The 18500-nt window shown below is 38.5% G+C and overlaps 1 protein-coding gene across 3 annotated transcripts in view; it reads left to right on the forward strand.

The window, feature by feature from the left end:
- The window catches only part of ptprr (protein tyrosine phosphatase receptor type R), a 64985-nt gene that overhangs the window by 2888 nt on the left and 43597 nt on the right, over window positions 1–18500 (forward strand). For all 3 annotated transcript variants that reach the window (XM_017710648.2, XM_017710649.2, XM_017710647.2), the window contains exon 2: window positions 1556–1854. In XM_017710648.2, coding sequence (XP_017566137.1) covers window positions 1556–1854 — 299 coding nt within the window. The remainder of the gene's footprint in view (window positions 1–1555; window positions 1855–18500) is intronic.

Below are 18500 nucleotides of genomic sequence, written 5' to 3' on the forward strand. Positions count from 1 at the left end.
GTGTTCATTATCTCCTAGTCCCGCTCCTGAATCGCTCAGTTTTGTGTGTTCATTATCTCCTAGTCCCGCTCCTGAATCGCTCAGTTTTGTGTGTTCATTATCTCCTAGTCCCGCTCCTGAATCGCTCAGTTTTGTGTGTTCATTATCTCCTAGTCCCGCTCCTGAATCGCTCAGTTTTGTGTGTTCATTATCTCCTAGTCCCGCTCCTGAATCGCTCAGTTTTGTGTGTTCATTATCTCCTAGTCCCGCTCCTGAATCGCGCAGTTTTGTGTGTTCATTATCTCCTAGTCCCGCTGCTGAATCGCGCAGTTTTGTGTGTTCATTATCTCCTAGTCCCGCTGCTGAATCGCTCAGTTTTGTGTGTTCATTATCTCCTAGTCCCGCTGCTGAATCGCGCAGTTTTGTGTGTTCATTATCTCCTAGTCCCGCTCCTGAATCGCTCAGTTTTGTGTGTTCATTATCTCCTAGTCCCGCTCCTGAATCGCGCAGTTTTGTGTGTTCATTATCTCCTAGTCCCGCTCCTGAATCGCTCAGTTTTGTGTGTTCATTATCTCCTAGTCCCGCTCCTGAATCGCGCAGTTTTGTGTTTTCCCTTCTCAAATCCTTCTGAAGCTCAGTGAGGTTGAAAACCACTAACTTTCAGTGCCAGTGGACAACAGGACTACAATTTGGAAACACCTTTACAGTATGTGTTGTGATTTATTTAGACATTTGTGCTTAAAAGTGGCATAAGTTCATCTTTTTTGGGTACCCGTTTATTTGAAACACACCATTCCGAGACTCACTGTCCTTTTGGCAAAATCTTCTTTCAGATCTCAGCTAGTATAATTCAGATAGTTATAGTTTACCAGTTTATTTGTACGCTTTTTGAAATTCACCATCCCATCAGTGCACATGAGTTCACCGACACCACTGTAAGAAAAACAACTCCGTACTTTACAGACTTTGACATTTGCACCTCTGTGCTTTACAGTACCGTTAGTGCAGTCTGGTTAGAATTATCTCCACAAAACGAATCTACAATCAGTTTGTTGTCCTGTTAAAAGTGTTTTTCTCTGATACAAATGTTATTTTGTTTATTTTTAATAAACCTAAAATAGCTTATTAAAATGTATTAATGATAAAGTGTCTATATTCTTTGGGGCAACTAGAAAGGGCTCAGAGCAGTTTATATTCTGTTATGTTCCAGGTGTCATCTAGATGATGTAGGCCTATAAATTCGAGCAACGCAGAATGGGCTACCCAAAATTATAGAAAGTCAAGTTGGAGATGAATAATTTCTCATAGAACTGTAAGAAACAGTGGTCTGCCTAGTCTAGACAGTTATCTGTTCTGATATAAGATAAAAAATTGCTCAAATTAAAATCAAATTAAAACCACTTGAAATCAATGGTTTATCAAAAATAAAATTCCTATGGCTTAATTAAAACGCTTGAGTTTATTAACCATATACTTATTTATTTATTTATTTATTTATTTTAGGGCCCTAGAGAATTTCCGTGCCTTACTGTTTATATTTCTGTGTGCTAAGTATTGCGCTCTATTTTTCTTTCAGGGGGATTCTCAGGAGATGCTGAGAGTTATCGGTCACGGCAGTATGGACATATGGTGCCAGTTGCTCCTGTGTATCGACACGTGGACTCTCAGGGCCGGGAACACGCACTGAAATTTAACAGTGTATCTCTTCGTGCCCAGTCTCGTGCCCGGATAGCCAAGCTAATGCCCTCCGCACTTCTCGAGTCACGTTTCCAGCAGGTACCACATGATCGCTCAGGAGTCAGCTTCCTAGCCAGGACCGACCATGAGGTTCATGTGGAGAATGCTCCTCTATCAGCCAGTCATATCATCACCATGGTGAGTGCCTTGTGGGGTCACAGCAGGTGGAGCAGAGCTCTAATGAGTTGTTATTTAGGGCTGTATGATGCAATACTACTGTACACAAGGCTTATAGAGGCTTATGGTTTCTTGCACTTTTTGGCATGATGAAATTTTCAAGACATCTAAAGTGTTGATCCAAATGGAAATAAGAGTTGATATGAATGGAAATGGTATGATTCAGATTTGTCATTTGGTAGAGATCTGTTCTTGTCAATCATTAGATTTGAATGTACAAACAGTGCTTCACTTTCTGCTCAGACTGCATTTACCAGCTTCTCTCTTCATCAAAAGACAAAAAAATACAAAGAAAGATATTTAGTTATGTTTTCAGTCTGAAATTCAGTGCCTTTTATAGGTGTGCTCCAAATCACGTGCTGCATCACCTGTAATTATGGTTCAGAATTATAGTAGCTAATCAGGGTATCTTAATATTTCGTTACAAAAGCGACAGTATGCATATTTGTGCCTAAGAATGGGTATATGCAATTAAAAAGCAACCCTGAATCATCTTCTAGCTGAGTGACAAGGCTAATTGACTTGCTGAAAGCTCTCTACTGAAGCCTCTCTCCCATCGAAAATCTCTGTCTGAAAATCGAAAACTGCTCTGGCATAGCCTTCTGGACTTCACTCTATAGGCTTTGCTGACTCCTGCAAAGTCCGAGACATTCAGAGAACTGGAAATACTTGAGCTAAATCTTTAGCCAGTCTTTCACTCTATTCACTCTTCAAAAGTAAAGTTTCTCCTTGGCTTTGGGTTTGGACATATGGTCCTAAGAAAAACCTCTAATTGATATGGAGCTTTTATATCATGAGGAGGTTCCTTAAACTTTTTTTACGCAAAATGTTTAATGATATTAACCACCTGTATTAGGAAATATTGACAAAGCCCAATAGCAAATATTAAATAGCAATTATAAGCTTAGTCCTAGGGCACTTTCACATCTGCCTTGATTGGGGTGGACTGATTGAACTGTAAAATTGAAAATTTGAAATTTGATTGAAAATTTCTTTAGTTCATTCTGTTTTGACAGGTGTGAACACCCCACCTGTATTTGGGTGCACATAGTGTTGCCTCCTGTCTAGAATTTTCCTGGATTGTCATTTTGGTTGTCTCTTCAGGAAGAAAAAGAATTCCATTACTGGAAACAAATTCCCACAGTCTCATATATTAGCATATCTTATTAAGTCTAAACTGCTTCTTTTTATTGAATCAAACCATTGTATACAGAGAAAGGGTTTGACTGGGGTAATTGTTTCTGAAGGGTGTGCTGTTGTGAACTCCTGGCCACACATGGCTCAGCGTTGAACATGTGATGACCAAAATAAACTTGTTGGTGGCTTTTCGCTTCACATAGTTTTATGGCGTAGATTCATAAAAAGATAAATAGCAGCGTGTTTTTTTCAGTTGTATTAGAGCACTTACCAGTTTTTAGTCATAAAATGGCCTTTTGTATTGTGTAGATGTTTTGTCTGCATGTAGAATGTCACACTCACTGTTAATTTTAAAGCTCAGACTGACATCTTTAAAAGCTTTTTCACCTTTATTGTCCCTAAGTATGTCACCTTGTTTATGTCCACAACATTCTCGCTTCTCAGGCAGTGTTTTTTGTATGGCTTTAAGGATGTGTACACGTGTCTGGCCTGTGGGTGTTTGCAAGCACATATGTGTCTATTGTGAGCGAGTAAGCGAGCATGTGTGTTTGCTTAGCTAGGGGACCTGTGTATCTCTCACTCTCATTATTGGAGCAGGAAATGAAGGGAGGATTATCTCACATCAGTGGGCAGCACAAGTGGGGGCTGAGAGCCACCAGCAGGAAATGATATATATATATATATATATATATATATAACACTCACCACCCCATCTCTCTCACCACCCCATCTCTCTGTAAATAAAAAATGACCCTTTATTGGCTTGATGCACCGCATTTTTTCTGAAATGCAAACACCATTGAACATTGTAAAATTTCAGATTTATTCATTGTTAATGTGATATTATTGGCCTTTGCAGTACTGTTATTCCTGAAAGCTGCAGCATGCAGTTGTGCTTTTTGACCAGTCACAATGTCTTTAGTGTAACCCATCACAGTTCCAGATGAGTGGGTGTCGATTGAACGTGCAATCCAACAGAAGTTAAATGTTTTGGTCAGGATAATGCAGGCCAATAAAGCTGACCTTATTGTAACATTATTGATTCACCAATGAATTTTAACATATTGCATTTGCAGTGACATTGTGTCCATATTGTGTCCTTCAGTTATTTCTATAGTTTTTCACATTTAGGGTTATTGACTTTAGGCAGATTCCCTTTGCAAGGGTGAATATTCATGGGTAATGCCTAAAGAGAAGATTGTTAATAAAAATGACATATATTGTCAAATTCTGTATTAATGACTAATTAAGGTATTATTTAAGATGTGATTTAAGAAGGAGAGAGAGAGAGAATGATAGAGATGGAGGTAGAGATGCTTGGGATGACATTTGCTCATTGTGACTGGGTCATACAAGCTTTCCTCCAGGGCAAAGGAACTTCATTGCCTCCATTCAGTTTCTAATGGTTTGTGAAGTAATGGAAAAGAAAGAAGAAAAATAAGAGAAGGTGAAGGAAAAAATGAGGATGCCAGTAGAAAAAGGTTGAATGCAGAGGAAAGAGAGATCATTATAGAGAAGAAGATGCCAGAGATGATGAGAAAATGGGCTGAACAATGTGGAGAAAACAGGCCTGTTTTTGGTCAAGATCACCAACATATTGAAGCTTGAATGCTAAGCATCATTTGTGGTTGTTACGCCGCAGCTGTTGCGTGTTTGGTGGCTTCTGATTGGTCTAACTTTTATATGAGGTTACATTTCCACACCTAAAACAACACTGTTAAACCAGCATCAGCTCAACATCAAAAATCCAGTCTTTTATATTACAATGTCACTAAAGACAATTAATCTGTCAGCCATATATGTGATCTTAAAGGAACTGTTTGGTAAAAAAAAAAATTCCCCTTACTGTAAACATATTTCATCAGCCAAAAAGTATTTGGTGTTTAGGACAAAAGACAAATTTTTTATTTGTCATGTATGCCATGCAGCATCAAAACCATAACAAAGGCCATGGACAAAAAAATGTTTTAAAGTCATTGTTTTTATGATGCAGAGAAAAGTGAATTGACATATATACACCTATTTAGTCTATAGCATTTTAGCCTCACCCATTCACATGTTAAAATAAAGAGATGGTAAAATGGTAATGTACATTTGGTACATAAAACCAACAAAAATGTCATGAAAGGACCTCAGCAGAAAAACAAACAACAGAAAAAAACAAGAAAAATGTGGAATAAGAGCTCTTTTAATAATTTGGCGTGATTTGAGGCAAGCGTATAATGATTTATGCATGCAGTTTGCACTATGTTAATTGGTGGGCTATTGGCTTCCTTGAGCTATTATCTGCATTAGTCTCCTGTGATAGTGCCAGTGCAAAACTGAAGATGCAAACTTCATGCACTAAAAATGTCCAGGCAGATCGACTACATTTGGGGTAGATTTTGTTGAATTGTTGCTTTGTAAGAGACAGACTGAGAGACAGAAAGAGAAAGCTGTGGGTGCTGATCACCTGTGCTGTCTTTTGCTAGTCGAATGGTTGTGTAACCTCACAGATGGCATACAGTCATTTGTAGTCTCTGCGTCTTTAGTCCTGGGGTGTTTTTGAAACCACATGTGCGCTACCATATATGTGTGCCTGGATGTGGATGCAGAGACACGTGCTGGTTTGTAGTTGCCCTCTCTTCTGCTGATGTGCCCAGACTACCCCTCCTACTAAATAATTCAGAGTACCAGTATAGATTTCTGCTTTGGGTCGATGTGTATTGGCAAAGCCACAGCTCACAGTTAGTCAGAAATTGCTTGTATTGAAACTCTCACAGCTCAGTCATGCTGGCAAGATATCTAGTATGCAGGACACTATTTTGAAGTACACTGTCTTTAATGTATCTATAAACATGGACCAAAGTAGCCTATGGACAGGCTTTAGAATTGCTGCTACTACTGATTTAGCTATGTTACAACATGTTACAGTGTGTAATTTTATGCATACAGTTTGCATGATGCTAACTGGTCGTGTAGTGCTGAGCTATTTAAAGGAGACTTCCTATGTTATTGAAATGTAAGAAAATTAATTCAGAGTGGTTTGACTTGGATTTCTTTACAGTGGTGGTGATGATGGGAACCAGGGGTATACTATGTCTCCTATAGCCAGAATACAAATATAGCCTTTTTTGCCATCCAAAATGACAAGTGAACCTACATGTGACTTTTGAGGTTTTGTATGTCGTGATGATAATGATATAATAATGGTAAATTATATTTTACATGTATGTCTCCACCATGAATGACTATTTTAAATTAATTTTTTCAAGCTTTAAGTAACAGAGCTTTCAAAACCACCACTGTGAATAATTCTGACTTGTCTCTAGAATGAAGCACTTCAGTGACTTTGTTTACATCTCGATGACCATCAATAATCATCTAACAAATTATGCAGAGATGTTGAAAAATCAGTGAAAATTTAATTTAGTACCTTGTTTTCCAAGTATTTAAGGGTATCAGATGATATTTAAGATTGAATTAATAATGTTAATGATCATTTGCTTTCTGACTGCTGCTAAAAGAATGTCTTATAAACCTGACATAGCTTACTGTGATTGCACTATTAAAATGACACCAAGTGGAACCTGACATGGTAAATGTTAAACAGACAGAAAGCATGTTTCCAGAAAGGCAACCTATTTAGTTTTCATAGATTTTAATCTGTTCTATAAGAAAGCACTTAGTAAAGGACAGTCGTCAGGTTCTTAATAACATTGAAAAAATACACAAAGTAGTTTTAAAAAGCTGAGCATGACAGGGACACTGCTATTTTAAGGGCATTGTGTGTTATATCATATACTTAATTGTCGTTTTACTGCCTAACTATGTTCAGCCTTTGAGCAACACAGTGTCACCACCTGGGGCGGTGAGGGGATTAATTGCCCAAGTGCACAAACAGGAATACCCAGTCAGTCCTGAAATTTGAACCCACAGCCTTCTAGTTCTTGATTCACCTCTCTTGCTGCTAGACTACAGGCCACCCCATATATGTGAATAGATGTGCTTTTTGTTTGGTTGTTTTTCTTAAATTGGAAACTTCATTCTTATTTATCCAAAGGTTTGAGATTAAAAAAGATTTAAAAAACAGATGTAGAGGGGAGAAAAAAAGATAGAGAGGGGTGTAGAATTTGTGATGTAAGGCATGACAAATGAAACAACCATCACCTCCTAAGGTATGATTTTTGTGCCCACAAGATGGCTTGAGCACAAACCATGTTGTGGTCACAAACATCTTCCATGATGCCCGCAAAAGCTATCGTCAGAAAATTAATGACAACAACAACTTTCATTCTTCTTTCTTGCCTTTCTTTGTTATAAAAGTCTTTTTTTATGCAGCTTGGTTTAGTGATAGCCGTCTTCAATTCCTGAATATAAGGAGACGTTTCCAATGCAGACGTTTCCAAACAGCTCCAGGGCAGCGTCAGGGAATCTAGATAGATGTCAGCTCGTCAACCATCATTCAGGAACCCGTTTGATGTCCTGTTCCTTCATCACTGTCTCCGTTCTGCTCTGGCATGTACTAAAACAAAACACATAGACATAGCAGCAGTATCGTGTTTTTCTTACACAAACCATGTCATATGCCCATGTGTAAAAGTTTGGTTTAGCACCTGTAATGGATACCCTCTTTCCCTAACTAACCTGGGTCCTGGCCTCTGGAGGGAGTAGGGGAGTGCTAGTTGCAAAGGGCAATTAGGATATCTTCACTCTGAGGTTGACCCCCTTGATTTCTACATACCATAGTTCTTCCTCAGAGCATCTCCCAACCAGAGTCACCCATTTATCCCCATGCTAGCCATCACCATCAGGTGGTGGTACCACCTTGGTATGGCTCACATGTATCCATTTAGGTTTTCCTTGACATTTGAGAGCAGAGGGTGCAGTAGGGAGGACCTGATATGGACCTCTCTACTTTGACCCTAATGGCTGAATGTTATACACCTTAACCATTACCCACATACCGGAGACAATAGGGTATCCCCCCTTGGGATAAAATCTTTCACCAGGCATTTTGCGGTATGTAGGGCAGTGCCTTTAGTGGTGGCATATCCCTTAATCTGCCTTGAGAACTTGCAAATTATTATCAAACAGTCCTGTTTTCCCTGACATCTTGGCAAAGTGATGTAATCAACCTGCAATTCTTGGAACAGGCCACTTAGTGATGTTGCAGTTTGGTAGGGGAGGGAGACTGCAGGTTCTAGATTAGCCTTAAGACAGGTAGTGCAAGCCAGACAATGGCTCTCTGCACACTTGCGGAATTTAGGATTCCACCATACTTGGTTGAAGCAATGGACCATTTGGGTAGAATGGGCTTTAATTTTAATAATACCAATCTGTTTTGGAAGTGTGAGTGCTTCCATTAGGTCAGCCACCTGCTGAACATGGAGTTCCATTTGCTGTCAGAAAATGTTTTTGCTTCCATAAGGAGCCAAAATCATGGTATACTTAGAATTAACAAATACATTTGCTTTTAAACCTTTAGCAAGCACACAGGCATGAGTTAGTGCTACCAGTTCTGCGGAATAATGATCCGCCAATCTGCCGGTAGCTATTTCTTCATACTAGTTGTCACAGCTCATCCTGTGCGTCATCCCTCATCAGGGATGTGGGAAGAGCCATCTGTAAATAACACAACATCAGGATTTGGCAAAGGCCTTTCAGCATATATACTTTGCACCCCACTAGACACCAGAGTTTCACCATTATGATCATCTGAATCATACTCCAGTCCCACCAAATGATCTGAAATAGCATTCACAGATGCCCTTTTAATTATTATATTTGGGGCTGTTAAAACTGCAAGCCAGTTACCCCATCTTTGTGCCGTTACTGAAACAATCCTGCCATTTAAGAGCAAAGAAGCACCTGTGTGTGGACATTTAACAGTGAGAACCTGATCCAAAACAATTGGAGCAACAGTTAAACCTAGGGCACTGCATAACGCAGGTTTGAGAGAGATGAAATGTAGACAATGAAAGCTTTCAACTGATCATCAGTTATCTGAAACTCTCTCTGCTTTTCTAATTTTAGTTAGATCGTATAGTGGATAAGCAGATTTTCACATAAGCCACAATGTATCAGGTCATAAATAGCACATACTGTGGCACAACAGTCAGGCAAAATTGACTACTGGGCGTGTAAAACCAGCAGTCCAAAACAGTGAACAGAGGATTGATTAAGCGTTTTCTTATGACGCTTTGTCCAAACGAATGCAGGTATTCTAACAAAGAAAACATGTTCAACCTTTAGTTTGCCACAATCTCCATGAGATTTGGACCCATTCAGGCATAAAAATAAAACTAAAATAAAGACCTTGCCCCGTGAGTTGATTGATGACACTAAATGCCACCATGACAACACAGGACAACCATAAAACTTGCACAGACCCCAGTACAGGGCAGAGGTCTCCGCTACTTCGGGCTTTCTAAACACAGTTTCAATTGTGACTGAAACTCAACCCTTAGCTGTCCAGAGAGTTAGTCCCATTCACTGTATCAGACTTAATTTAAAGCATCAACCTGTCCAACCTGTTTATACTTCCATAGGCTTATTTTGCCTTGGAAGCAGCATGCATTAAGACACACTCTGCGAGTTTGCTCTCTACTTGTTTGCCAAAATGACATATGTAGCTTCTCATCCAGGGACCACATTTTATCTGAATGAACAGGCACTTTCTTTTTATAGTATTTTTCCAAACTAGATGAGTCTATATGTGTATATAATTGTTTATCCGATTAAAATATTATCAAACCAATCAGGTGCCACACTACCACCCCTCTGCTTACGGTAACAGGCCACGATACAGGCCTAAACACACTACCGCAGTCTTCACCTCCATTTCATTAACGAGAGGAGGATAACCTTACTGGAAATTAGGGTTTGCCTCAAAATGGGCACCCATCTATAACATAGAGATGAGATGTTCAATCCGGTTAATGGCACCACTGTAGAATTTCAAACCGTTTAAGATCCAGGGAGCCAGCCCGTTGTCTGCTGCAGTGAAGTTTATTGTTGCGCGCTCGCCCATAGACACACAGCTAGTCCGCAAGACATTGGGCTAACACAGTTATATAGCTGGACTGATGCCAAGATTAGGCACAGCTCATACAGGACAAGTAACAGGTGTGACAAACACGACCATATAGGGATAAACAAGAATAGACTGAAGAATGTTCTAAATACAGTCACAGTACAGAACACACAATACAGAATATGTAACACAGATATAACACAATTCAAAACAATACATTTCTTCAGGGGTCATTGTTTTCTCTGGGCACACAGATGGCCTTCGCACAGCTGAAGCTATACACGATTAATGTGCCTAATCTAAGTGATTTTCAATGCCCAGGGTAATTATTAGCTGCCATTAGCTGATTAAAGGTACACAGAAGAGGCAGAGAACATCATTAGGCAGCCAAGCCAGGACCACCCTGAAAACCAAGTGAGTGCTATTTTTGTGCGAAAGGTGTGATCATGCTAAATAAAGGAAGATAACAATGTAGTCTATTATATGCTATACACCATACAATGTGTACATGCATGCATATACCTATATATCAGCTGTGTAGAGGAGTTTAATTGAAAAGTCCAGTGGGTGACTAAGATTATCTTCTGTTCTAATTTTCTCGCCTATCCTTCTCTCCATCACCATGGAAACAGTGAGGGTGACAGGGAGCTCCAGCTTTTCACATCAACATAAACAAATGGACAAAATGGTCCAGTTGAAGTCCAGAAGGCAGTAGCTGCCAAAGAGATAACCTTCTGACATATTGGAAATACAGCTGCTCTCTTGTGGGGTAGGTAAGCTTCACAGAATCAGGCAGCAAAGACAAGGCTGACTTCTATTTCTGTGTGAAAGGTAGTGCTACATAAAGAAGGACAGTATTAAGTATTTGTGTCTTTTGTGTAATTACCCATATGATGAACTTCTCAGTATGTTTTCCAGAGCTAAATTTTAAAAGTAGTGCCAATGTTTGGTCCACCCTCGATTCCTTATTGTTCTGTAACTTCATACGCAGCACAAAACACCATGTTATATTTCAAAGCTGTATGTCCATGTTTGTACATTATAACAACTGAATGCTGCCGCGAGATTAGCCAGTAAGCTAATAACAAACATTGAAGTCATGAAGGCAGATGTTCAGCAAGAATAAAGGGCCACATTGCAGTTTCCAGATAAAAGCATTTCACCTTGAGTTACAGGCATGCAGTCTCAACAAGTCCCAGTTATGTACTATTACAGGAGGCCACAAATCTCAAACTACTGGCAGTGAAGAAGATAAAATGCATTAAAGAAAAACAACTTGTATTTGAAACTCGCTCTCTGAATTCCACTGTGGTGTTGTGGTTTTTCAATGTTTTCAATAAGTGGCTGTGAATCAATGAACCTCTGAGGACTTAGCCATGCTGTTTAAGGGAAGGAGAGTTTCAGCTCATAGACTGAGTCAGCGTCATGGTATGTGGAGGAATTTGTCTTAACCAGTCACACTTTCTCCATATAAAGACATTGAAACTAAACTGGCTCCACGACCCAACTTCTATAATGGAACTTCTATAATGGAAACTGTGGTTTATTTGAAGCTCTGAGGTAATCCTCCACTTTAAAGTGAAGTGCTAAAATGTGAAGTGCTGGATGAAACTTTATTGAGAGTGAGAGAGAGAGAGAGAGAGAAAGAGTGTGTGTGTGTGGTAATTTAAAAATGTGTGACATTGGGTTATTTTGCTACCCCTGCCTGCAAAAAAAGGTCTTACAGCTTTATTGTGAAAAAATACAAACCCACTTCCAAAAATGTTGGGGCGCTGTTACACATTATTAGCATGTGAAATATAAAATAAAACCAGAAAGCAGTAATTAGTGTTTAGTGATTAGTGTTTGACTTGTATTGAAATTGAAAATGATACAGAAACATTTTATTCAGTGTTCATTCAGTACACTCATTCCAAATGTGACACATTCCAAACATGTTGGGACATGACCCTGTTTACTACAGTGTTACATCACCTTTCCTTTTTAGCAGTATTTAAGAATCTTTGGGGACTGAAGACAGAAATTGATCCAGTTTTGAAGGCAGATTTTTTTGCCATTGTTCAGGTATTCAAGTCTTCAGCTTTGCCAGTGTACAGGGCCTTCATTTGTCATATTTTGAGCTGAATGCAGTACGTTTTCATTGAGAGAAGTCTCAAATGAAGGTAGGCCAGTCTAACGCCTACATTCTGATTACGCAGCCATGTTGATGTAAGACATGTAGAATGATTCTTGGTCTTATGTTGAAATAAGCATGAGTGCCCCTGAAAAGGATGGTGTCTAAGGAGCATATGTTGCTCCAAAATGTGTTCAATATTAATGGTGCTTTCACAGATAAGCAAGTTGCCCAGTAACTTCCAAATACTATGACAGAATCTGGCTCTTGAACTTTACACTGGTAACAGTCCACATGATCCTTTTCTCCTTTTTCCAGAGAACACAATACCATTATTCCATAAAAATACCTCAAAGGTTCAATCATCAATCCAAAAAAGCACTTTTTCTACTGTGAATCAGTCCATTTCTGGCAGCAGAATTTCTGGATGTTAATGACATGACTTTCGCTGTGCATGGTACAGTCTTAACTTATGTTGTCGATGCAGTGATGGATGGTTTTTATTTACAGCTGTTTGTCAGTGTATTCCTGAACGCTTGAGATGATATTCATCATGGTAGCATGCCGGTTCTTAATGCAGTGTCTTAAAAGGCATCAGAGGTCATTTTTGTGATTTTTGGCCTTGTCCTTTATGTACAAAGATTTCTACTATAATATTATGGACCTAAGAGGGTTAAATACCTAAAATTATTGGCATTACAGGTTGAGTAATATAATTTTTAAACTGGTAGATTTTTTGCTGATATATTTTTGGCAAAGTAGTGAGCCTCGACAATCCTTGCTCATAAGGGACGAAGGCTTTCTGCATGCTCCTTTTGTAAGCAAGCATGATTACATCACAACATACCATGTTTTAGAATGACCATATACACTATCTCACAAAAGTAAGTACACCCCTCACATTTCTGCAAATATTTTATTATATTCATATTATACTTTTCATGGGACAGTAGTTAAAGTAGTCAATGTACAGCTTGTATAGCAGTATAGATTTATTGTCTGAAAATAACTCAACACACAGCCATTAATGTCTAAATAGCTGCCAACACAAGTGAGTACACCTTACAGTCAACATGTGCAAATTGTGCTCAAAGTGTCAATATTTTGTGTGACCGCCATTATTATCTAGCACTGCCTGAACCCTCTTGGGCTTGGAATTCACCAGAGCTGCACAGGTTGCTACTGGAATCCTCTTCCACTCCTCCATGATGACATCATGGAGCTGGTGGATGTTAGACACCTTGTGCTCCTTTGGTGCTCAATTGGGTTTAGGTCTGGAGACATACTTGGCCAGTCCATCACCTTTACCTTCAGCAAGGCATTTGGACATCTTGGAGGTGTGTTTGGGGTTGTTATCAAGTTGGAAAACTGCCATGCCGTGCAGTTTCTGATCATGCTCTGCTTCAGAATGTCATAGTACATGTTGGAAGTCATCATTCCCTCAATGAACCCCAGTGCCGGCAGCACTCATACAGCTCCAGACCTAGATGCTGCCAGCACCAGGCAAGAGACAGTGGTCTTGGTACTTCTCACCAGGGCACCACCACACATGCTGGACACCATCTGAGCCAAATAAGTTTATCTTGGACCGTCAGACCACAGGACATGGTTCCAGTAATAGGGCTGAAATAATAATTGTTTCTATGTTGAAACTTAAGTTTGAAGTAATTTTCAAATCGAGTGCTACAATTTTTAATTATAGCCTGCATTATCAATAGTGTTGTTTATAACTAATAATAATATCATGGCACTTTAGAAATGCCAGCAAATGAGATCTACCAACTGCAGCTAACCAGAAACTAAACACACTATGTTTACTGTTCAAACTTTCAAAAAAGGCCTCATTTTGTGGAAGATGATTGCAATTTAAACTGCAGATACAGCATTTGTCAGAAAAATCATAATAAGATATATTTTCGCAGAATATTCAATATTCAACTATGGCTGGCAAAGCTTTAGCAGCACATGAGAATGGAAATATCTTACTAAAGAAGAATTACAAACTGCATACAATGGCAACCTTGCCATGACCAACAAAATTGTCCTGACTTTATAAAGCACTTTTTATGAAAGCAATATGTTTAATTTCTTTTTAAACTGAAAGGCTACTGATTTGGCTACAAAGCTTATAGTTAGAGTTAGAGGCTTATTACATTCTTATTATAATATAGATGAAATTATATATTAAGTTCTTATTTTATATAGATACAGTAATACACACACACACGCACACTTATAATAATAATAATAATAATAATAATTCCTTATATAGAAAAGGCAGTTGACATCTTATGAGCTAGTTTGAAGAACAAAGTTTGGTTCTGTATATTTGTACAATTCCATCACTAGCACACTTGACTTAACATAAAACCACTGAGTAGCCAAACCAGGTACTGGATGATACCCACAAGTAATTCTGGGTTTCTGTAAGAGGAAAGGTTTGAAACAGTTAAACAACAACACTGACGTACATAAAATCACTACCTATTGTATTATTGATGTGTTTGTTTGTTATAATGTTAGTTCTTTTCTGAGCAAATAAATGCTTCCAGCACCAATTAATTAGCTTTCTAATTATAGTTTTATGGGTGCCTAAATGACAAATTACATGTTTAGTTTTTTTCTGTAAATGAACAAGAAGTACACATCCTCAAGAACACACTTCTACACATTTTCAAGTACAATCACTGTTTATTTCCTTAATATAAGTTATTGGGGAGAAAAAATGACATATAAAGTGTGGCCTGTGAAAACGTTTTTGGATTTTCTTTTCATCAATGTATCAAACTCAGCACATAAATAGAAATTGTGCACTTAAGAAAAAAACATTTGAGTGTGCTCCTGTAAAAGATGTATGAACTTATTTTTTAGAAAGCTGATTAGAAAACCAACAAAACATGTAATTTGACTGATTGTTAAAATGTTTGTGACTATACATATGTATCGCGCCATATCCTGACATGGCTGTGTTCAGTGAATGAGTTTACTGATGCGGTACAGAATTTTCCCTTAGAGTTGGATTGTGTTTGGAATTTGGCAGCAGTTGTAGTCTAGCAGCAAGGGTCACTGCAGCCATTCATATTTGCTTACAGTCAACATCTGGTAAATCATTTCTACTGAAGCCTTTCCTGTGTTGAAACAAATCCAATTGACATTTGTTTGATGTTTTAATGTCTGAAGTTTCCATATCTAAAATATTTACATTTGTATGGTATGTTAAGACTCAGAAATGTCTTTTTACATTATAAAAACTGAATTTTTGAATATCAGTGCTGCTTAAAGCTAATATGTATAGATAACATATGAATTTGTTTGGCGTTGGAACATACTGCTACTCCAGAACTGGCCTGACAACATCTCTCTGTAGAACACTAAAAATGCCAAAGGTGTGGTTACTGTTTGTCCTCTTTTTTTAACAATGTTTTTGAAGTTGCAAGTCTGGGCCTGGCTCTTTCTGTGGCACCTCTGTTAGCCCCTACCACACACTATGTGGCCACCAGGGGGCAGCGGCCTCCAGGTTGTAGCAATCCTCATGTTTTTAATCAGCATCAATGTTTTTTCCTCTCTATTCTTCGCCTAGATGACATGCTGTCATCCACCTTGATAATGATTTTGGTCGTTTGGCATGAATCAATGAATGGACCAGAAAAGCAGGTCTTGTAACAAGGCTACAGTGGAATTCTTTGGAAGAACAGTGCTCACAGCATTAGAGTTCTTACAACTGTAGTCTTTGTCTGCCCTATTATGTACATATTATATATGATGAACGTTTATTAACCCAGCCTAGAAAATATTTTAAGATTATGCCTAATCTACAAAATTACCTTCAAAATGGTTCCTCTTTCAGATGTATTATGTATTCCAAGCAATCAACACTGCTATCTTATATGAGAGGAAACATTTCTGCAGTTTTTGACTCCATAAATTATGGTCTTTTTGTAGTTTCTTGCTTCAAGATTAATGATCTAGAAAACCCAAAGACACAGATAGAATGTGCCATTCTTATTTTTCTGCCAAATATGTTATTGTGTATTTTAATATGCATTCATGCGAATCCCCATAAAAAAAGCTTGTTCATTGAGTGAAAGCACTCACATTTTTGTCATTGACAAAGCTCTGGCTACATTTGTGCAGAGCATCAGAAGACTGGCCTCTGGGAGAATGACTGTCCAAAGCCAAACATGTCAGGAATCATTTCAGTCTTGAGTTACCATTCAACTATAAGGCTCCATTTTTCATTATTGCTTTACCAGCATCACATCTTAACCCTGTAAAATCAGAAATTACTTCAGAATTAATATTCAATAATTACATGGTAAATTAAGCAACCTGGCTGAATTATTCTGAATGTCTTATAAATTTGACCTGCTGGCAGCTCCAGCTCAATTATGGGCTGAAATATCATTAGTCTGTAATGAACCCTACAGGATAAATGTTACTTAATAGATATAAGATAATCTAGTTAAAATGTTACATATGTCTATATTACATATAGAGAAAATGGGGAAACCTAACAACCATGCTAGTCCTGGTAGGCCACCAAAACTGTCACCATCAGATAGCACTTAAAGCTTCCATCTTGAGACATAGGAGATAATCAAGTTCTACTCTTGCTTCAGATCTAAAGAATCCACAGAGTCTATTGGTCTAAAGGATGTGTAGCTGTCAAGAAGCTTTTACTGAGAAAAGGAAAGAAGAGAATCGTACCAAACACTGAAACTGGTCATCTTAGATGTGGAGAACAGTTTTAAGGACTGAGTCTAAATGTATGTTTGGGATTGCTTGGATTATGAGAAGCAGAAAAATGCAACCAACTTCTAAGACTGAACTTTGGAAGTGTTTGCAAGAAATACGGAACACATTATCTTTAAAAACTGCAGAGGTTTTGTGAAAAACTTAAAACAAGTCTCATAAATGCAAAGTGTGGACAAACTCAATGCTGAGAAATTTTTGTGAAATTGTTTTTTTTGTCCCCTTGTGCTGAAAAATAAGTGGATAAGAGTACAGCGTGTTACTGAATACAATTCTTTGATTCACCCATAAGCCTGTTGAAAGTTAAAATTTTGAATTGTTTGCCATCTTACAGTTTTGAAAAAGAACAGAACATTTAATTTATCATGGACCACTATCATCTGCATTCACACATCTTGGGTTTCTGGTACTTTGGAGAGTGAAAAGTTTAAAACCGTTAGTAATAGAATATCACCCTTAGGTCATCATATATGGGTGTGTGGCTGTATTTTACAAGTTTGATATAACCCAGCTACTGCCTCGTTCTCAGCTGCTCGAGTTTTGTTTTGCCTTAAGGGCAACTTTCCTTCTCATAACTTCATCATCATATGAACTCTGTGCTCTCACCAGTTACAACCGCAGGGATGATCACCAGTTGAACATGAAATTACTGTGTAATTTCCCATGATGATGTTAAGTCTTGTATACTGTGTATTGTATTGTGTATTGTTTACAGAACATGTATTATATTGTGTGGTTATGTGTATTGTGCTACAACAGAGTTGAATTACATCTTGTTGCACTAGAAGTTAAAACATGAGTGTATTGTTTGAGTGACAGTGGATAGTGAATATGTTGTGTGAGACAGAAAAGCTAAGAAGTGGCTTTACTGTTCACGTCTGTCTTTTTTTTTATTTCTCCATTCTCCACATTGACTTCCAGCAGTTGGCAGTTATGTTCCCTGTGTAAGAGATCTCTCTCTGGCCTGTTGGTCAGGTGTGTGCACATCTACATTTAAATGTGCACCCTGCAACCCTGAAAGAGATTTAAGCTGAAGCAACACTCCGAAAAGGCCTGTTTGCTTTGCTGGCACTGGGTGTGCTATTAACACTTAATATTCACTGCCCTTTGACAGCCTCTCTCTTTCTTTCTCTCTCTCTCTCTCTCTCTCTCTCTCTCTCTCTCTCTCTCTCTCTCTCTCTCTCTCTCTCTCTTTCTCTTCCTCTCGTTCTCTCTTTTTTTCTTTGGTGATTGCACTAAATTGGATTTTCTCTAATGTCACTGTAGCTCACAGCAGCACTGGCCACCCTGCTGTCATCCAATTAGCCCTGATTTCCCCAACCTGAAAAGCTCTTAAAAGCTAATTGAGGTCTAGGCAGCGCAGCCTGGTCCATATCACAGCTCTCAGTCATGACTGGGGATGAAACCCAGACCTGTTGGAGCTGTTTCCTTCTTTTTATCAACTGGGCAGTGCTGGACAACACTGATAACCCTCCTCATGCTCTCATCATCTGTTCCTACTATTGCTGCAGAATGTATCTTTTTTGTTTGTTTTCTTTTTGTTGTTATTTTGTGATGTGAGCATCTCAGCTACTAAGAGTTCCCCATGAG

This window comes from Pygocentrus nattereri, chromosome 1, assembly GCF_015220715.1.
Source record: "Pygocentrus nattereri isolate fPygNat1 chromosome 1, fPygNat1.pri, whole genome shotgun sequence".
NCBI classification, from domain to species: domain Eukaryota; kingdom Metazoa; phylum Chordata; class Actinopteri; order Characiformes; family Serrasalmidae; genus Pygocentrus; species Pygocentrus nattereri.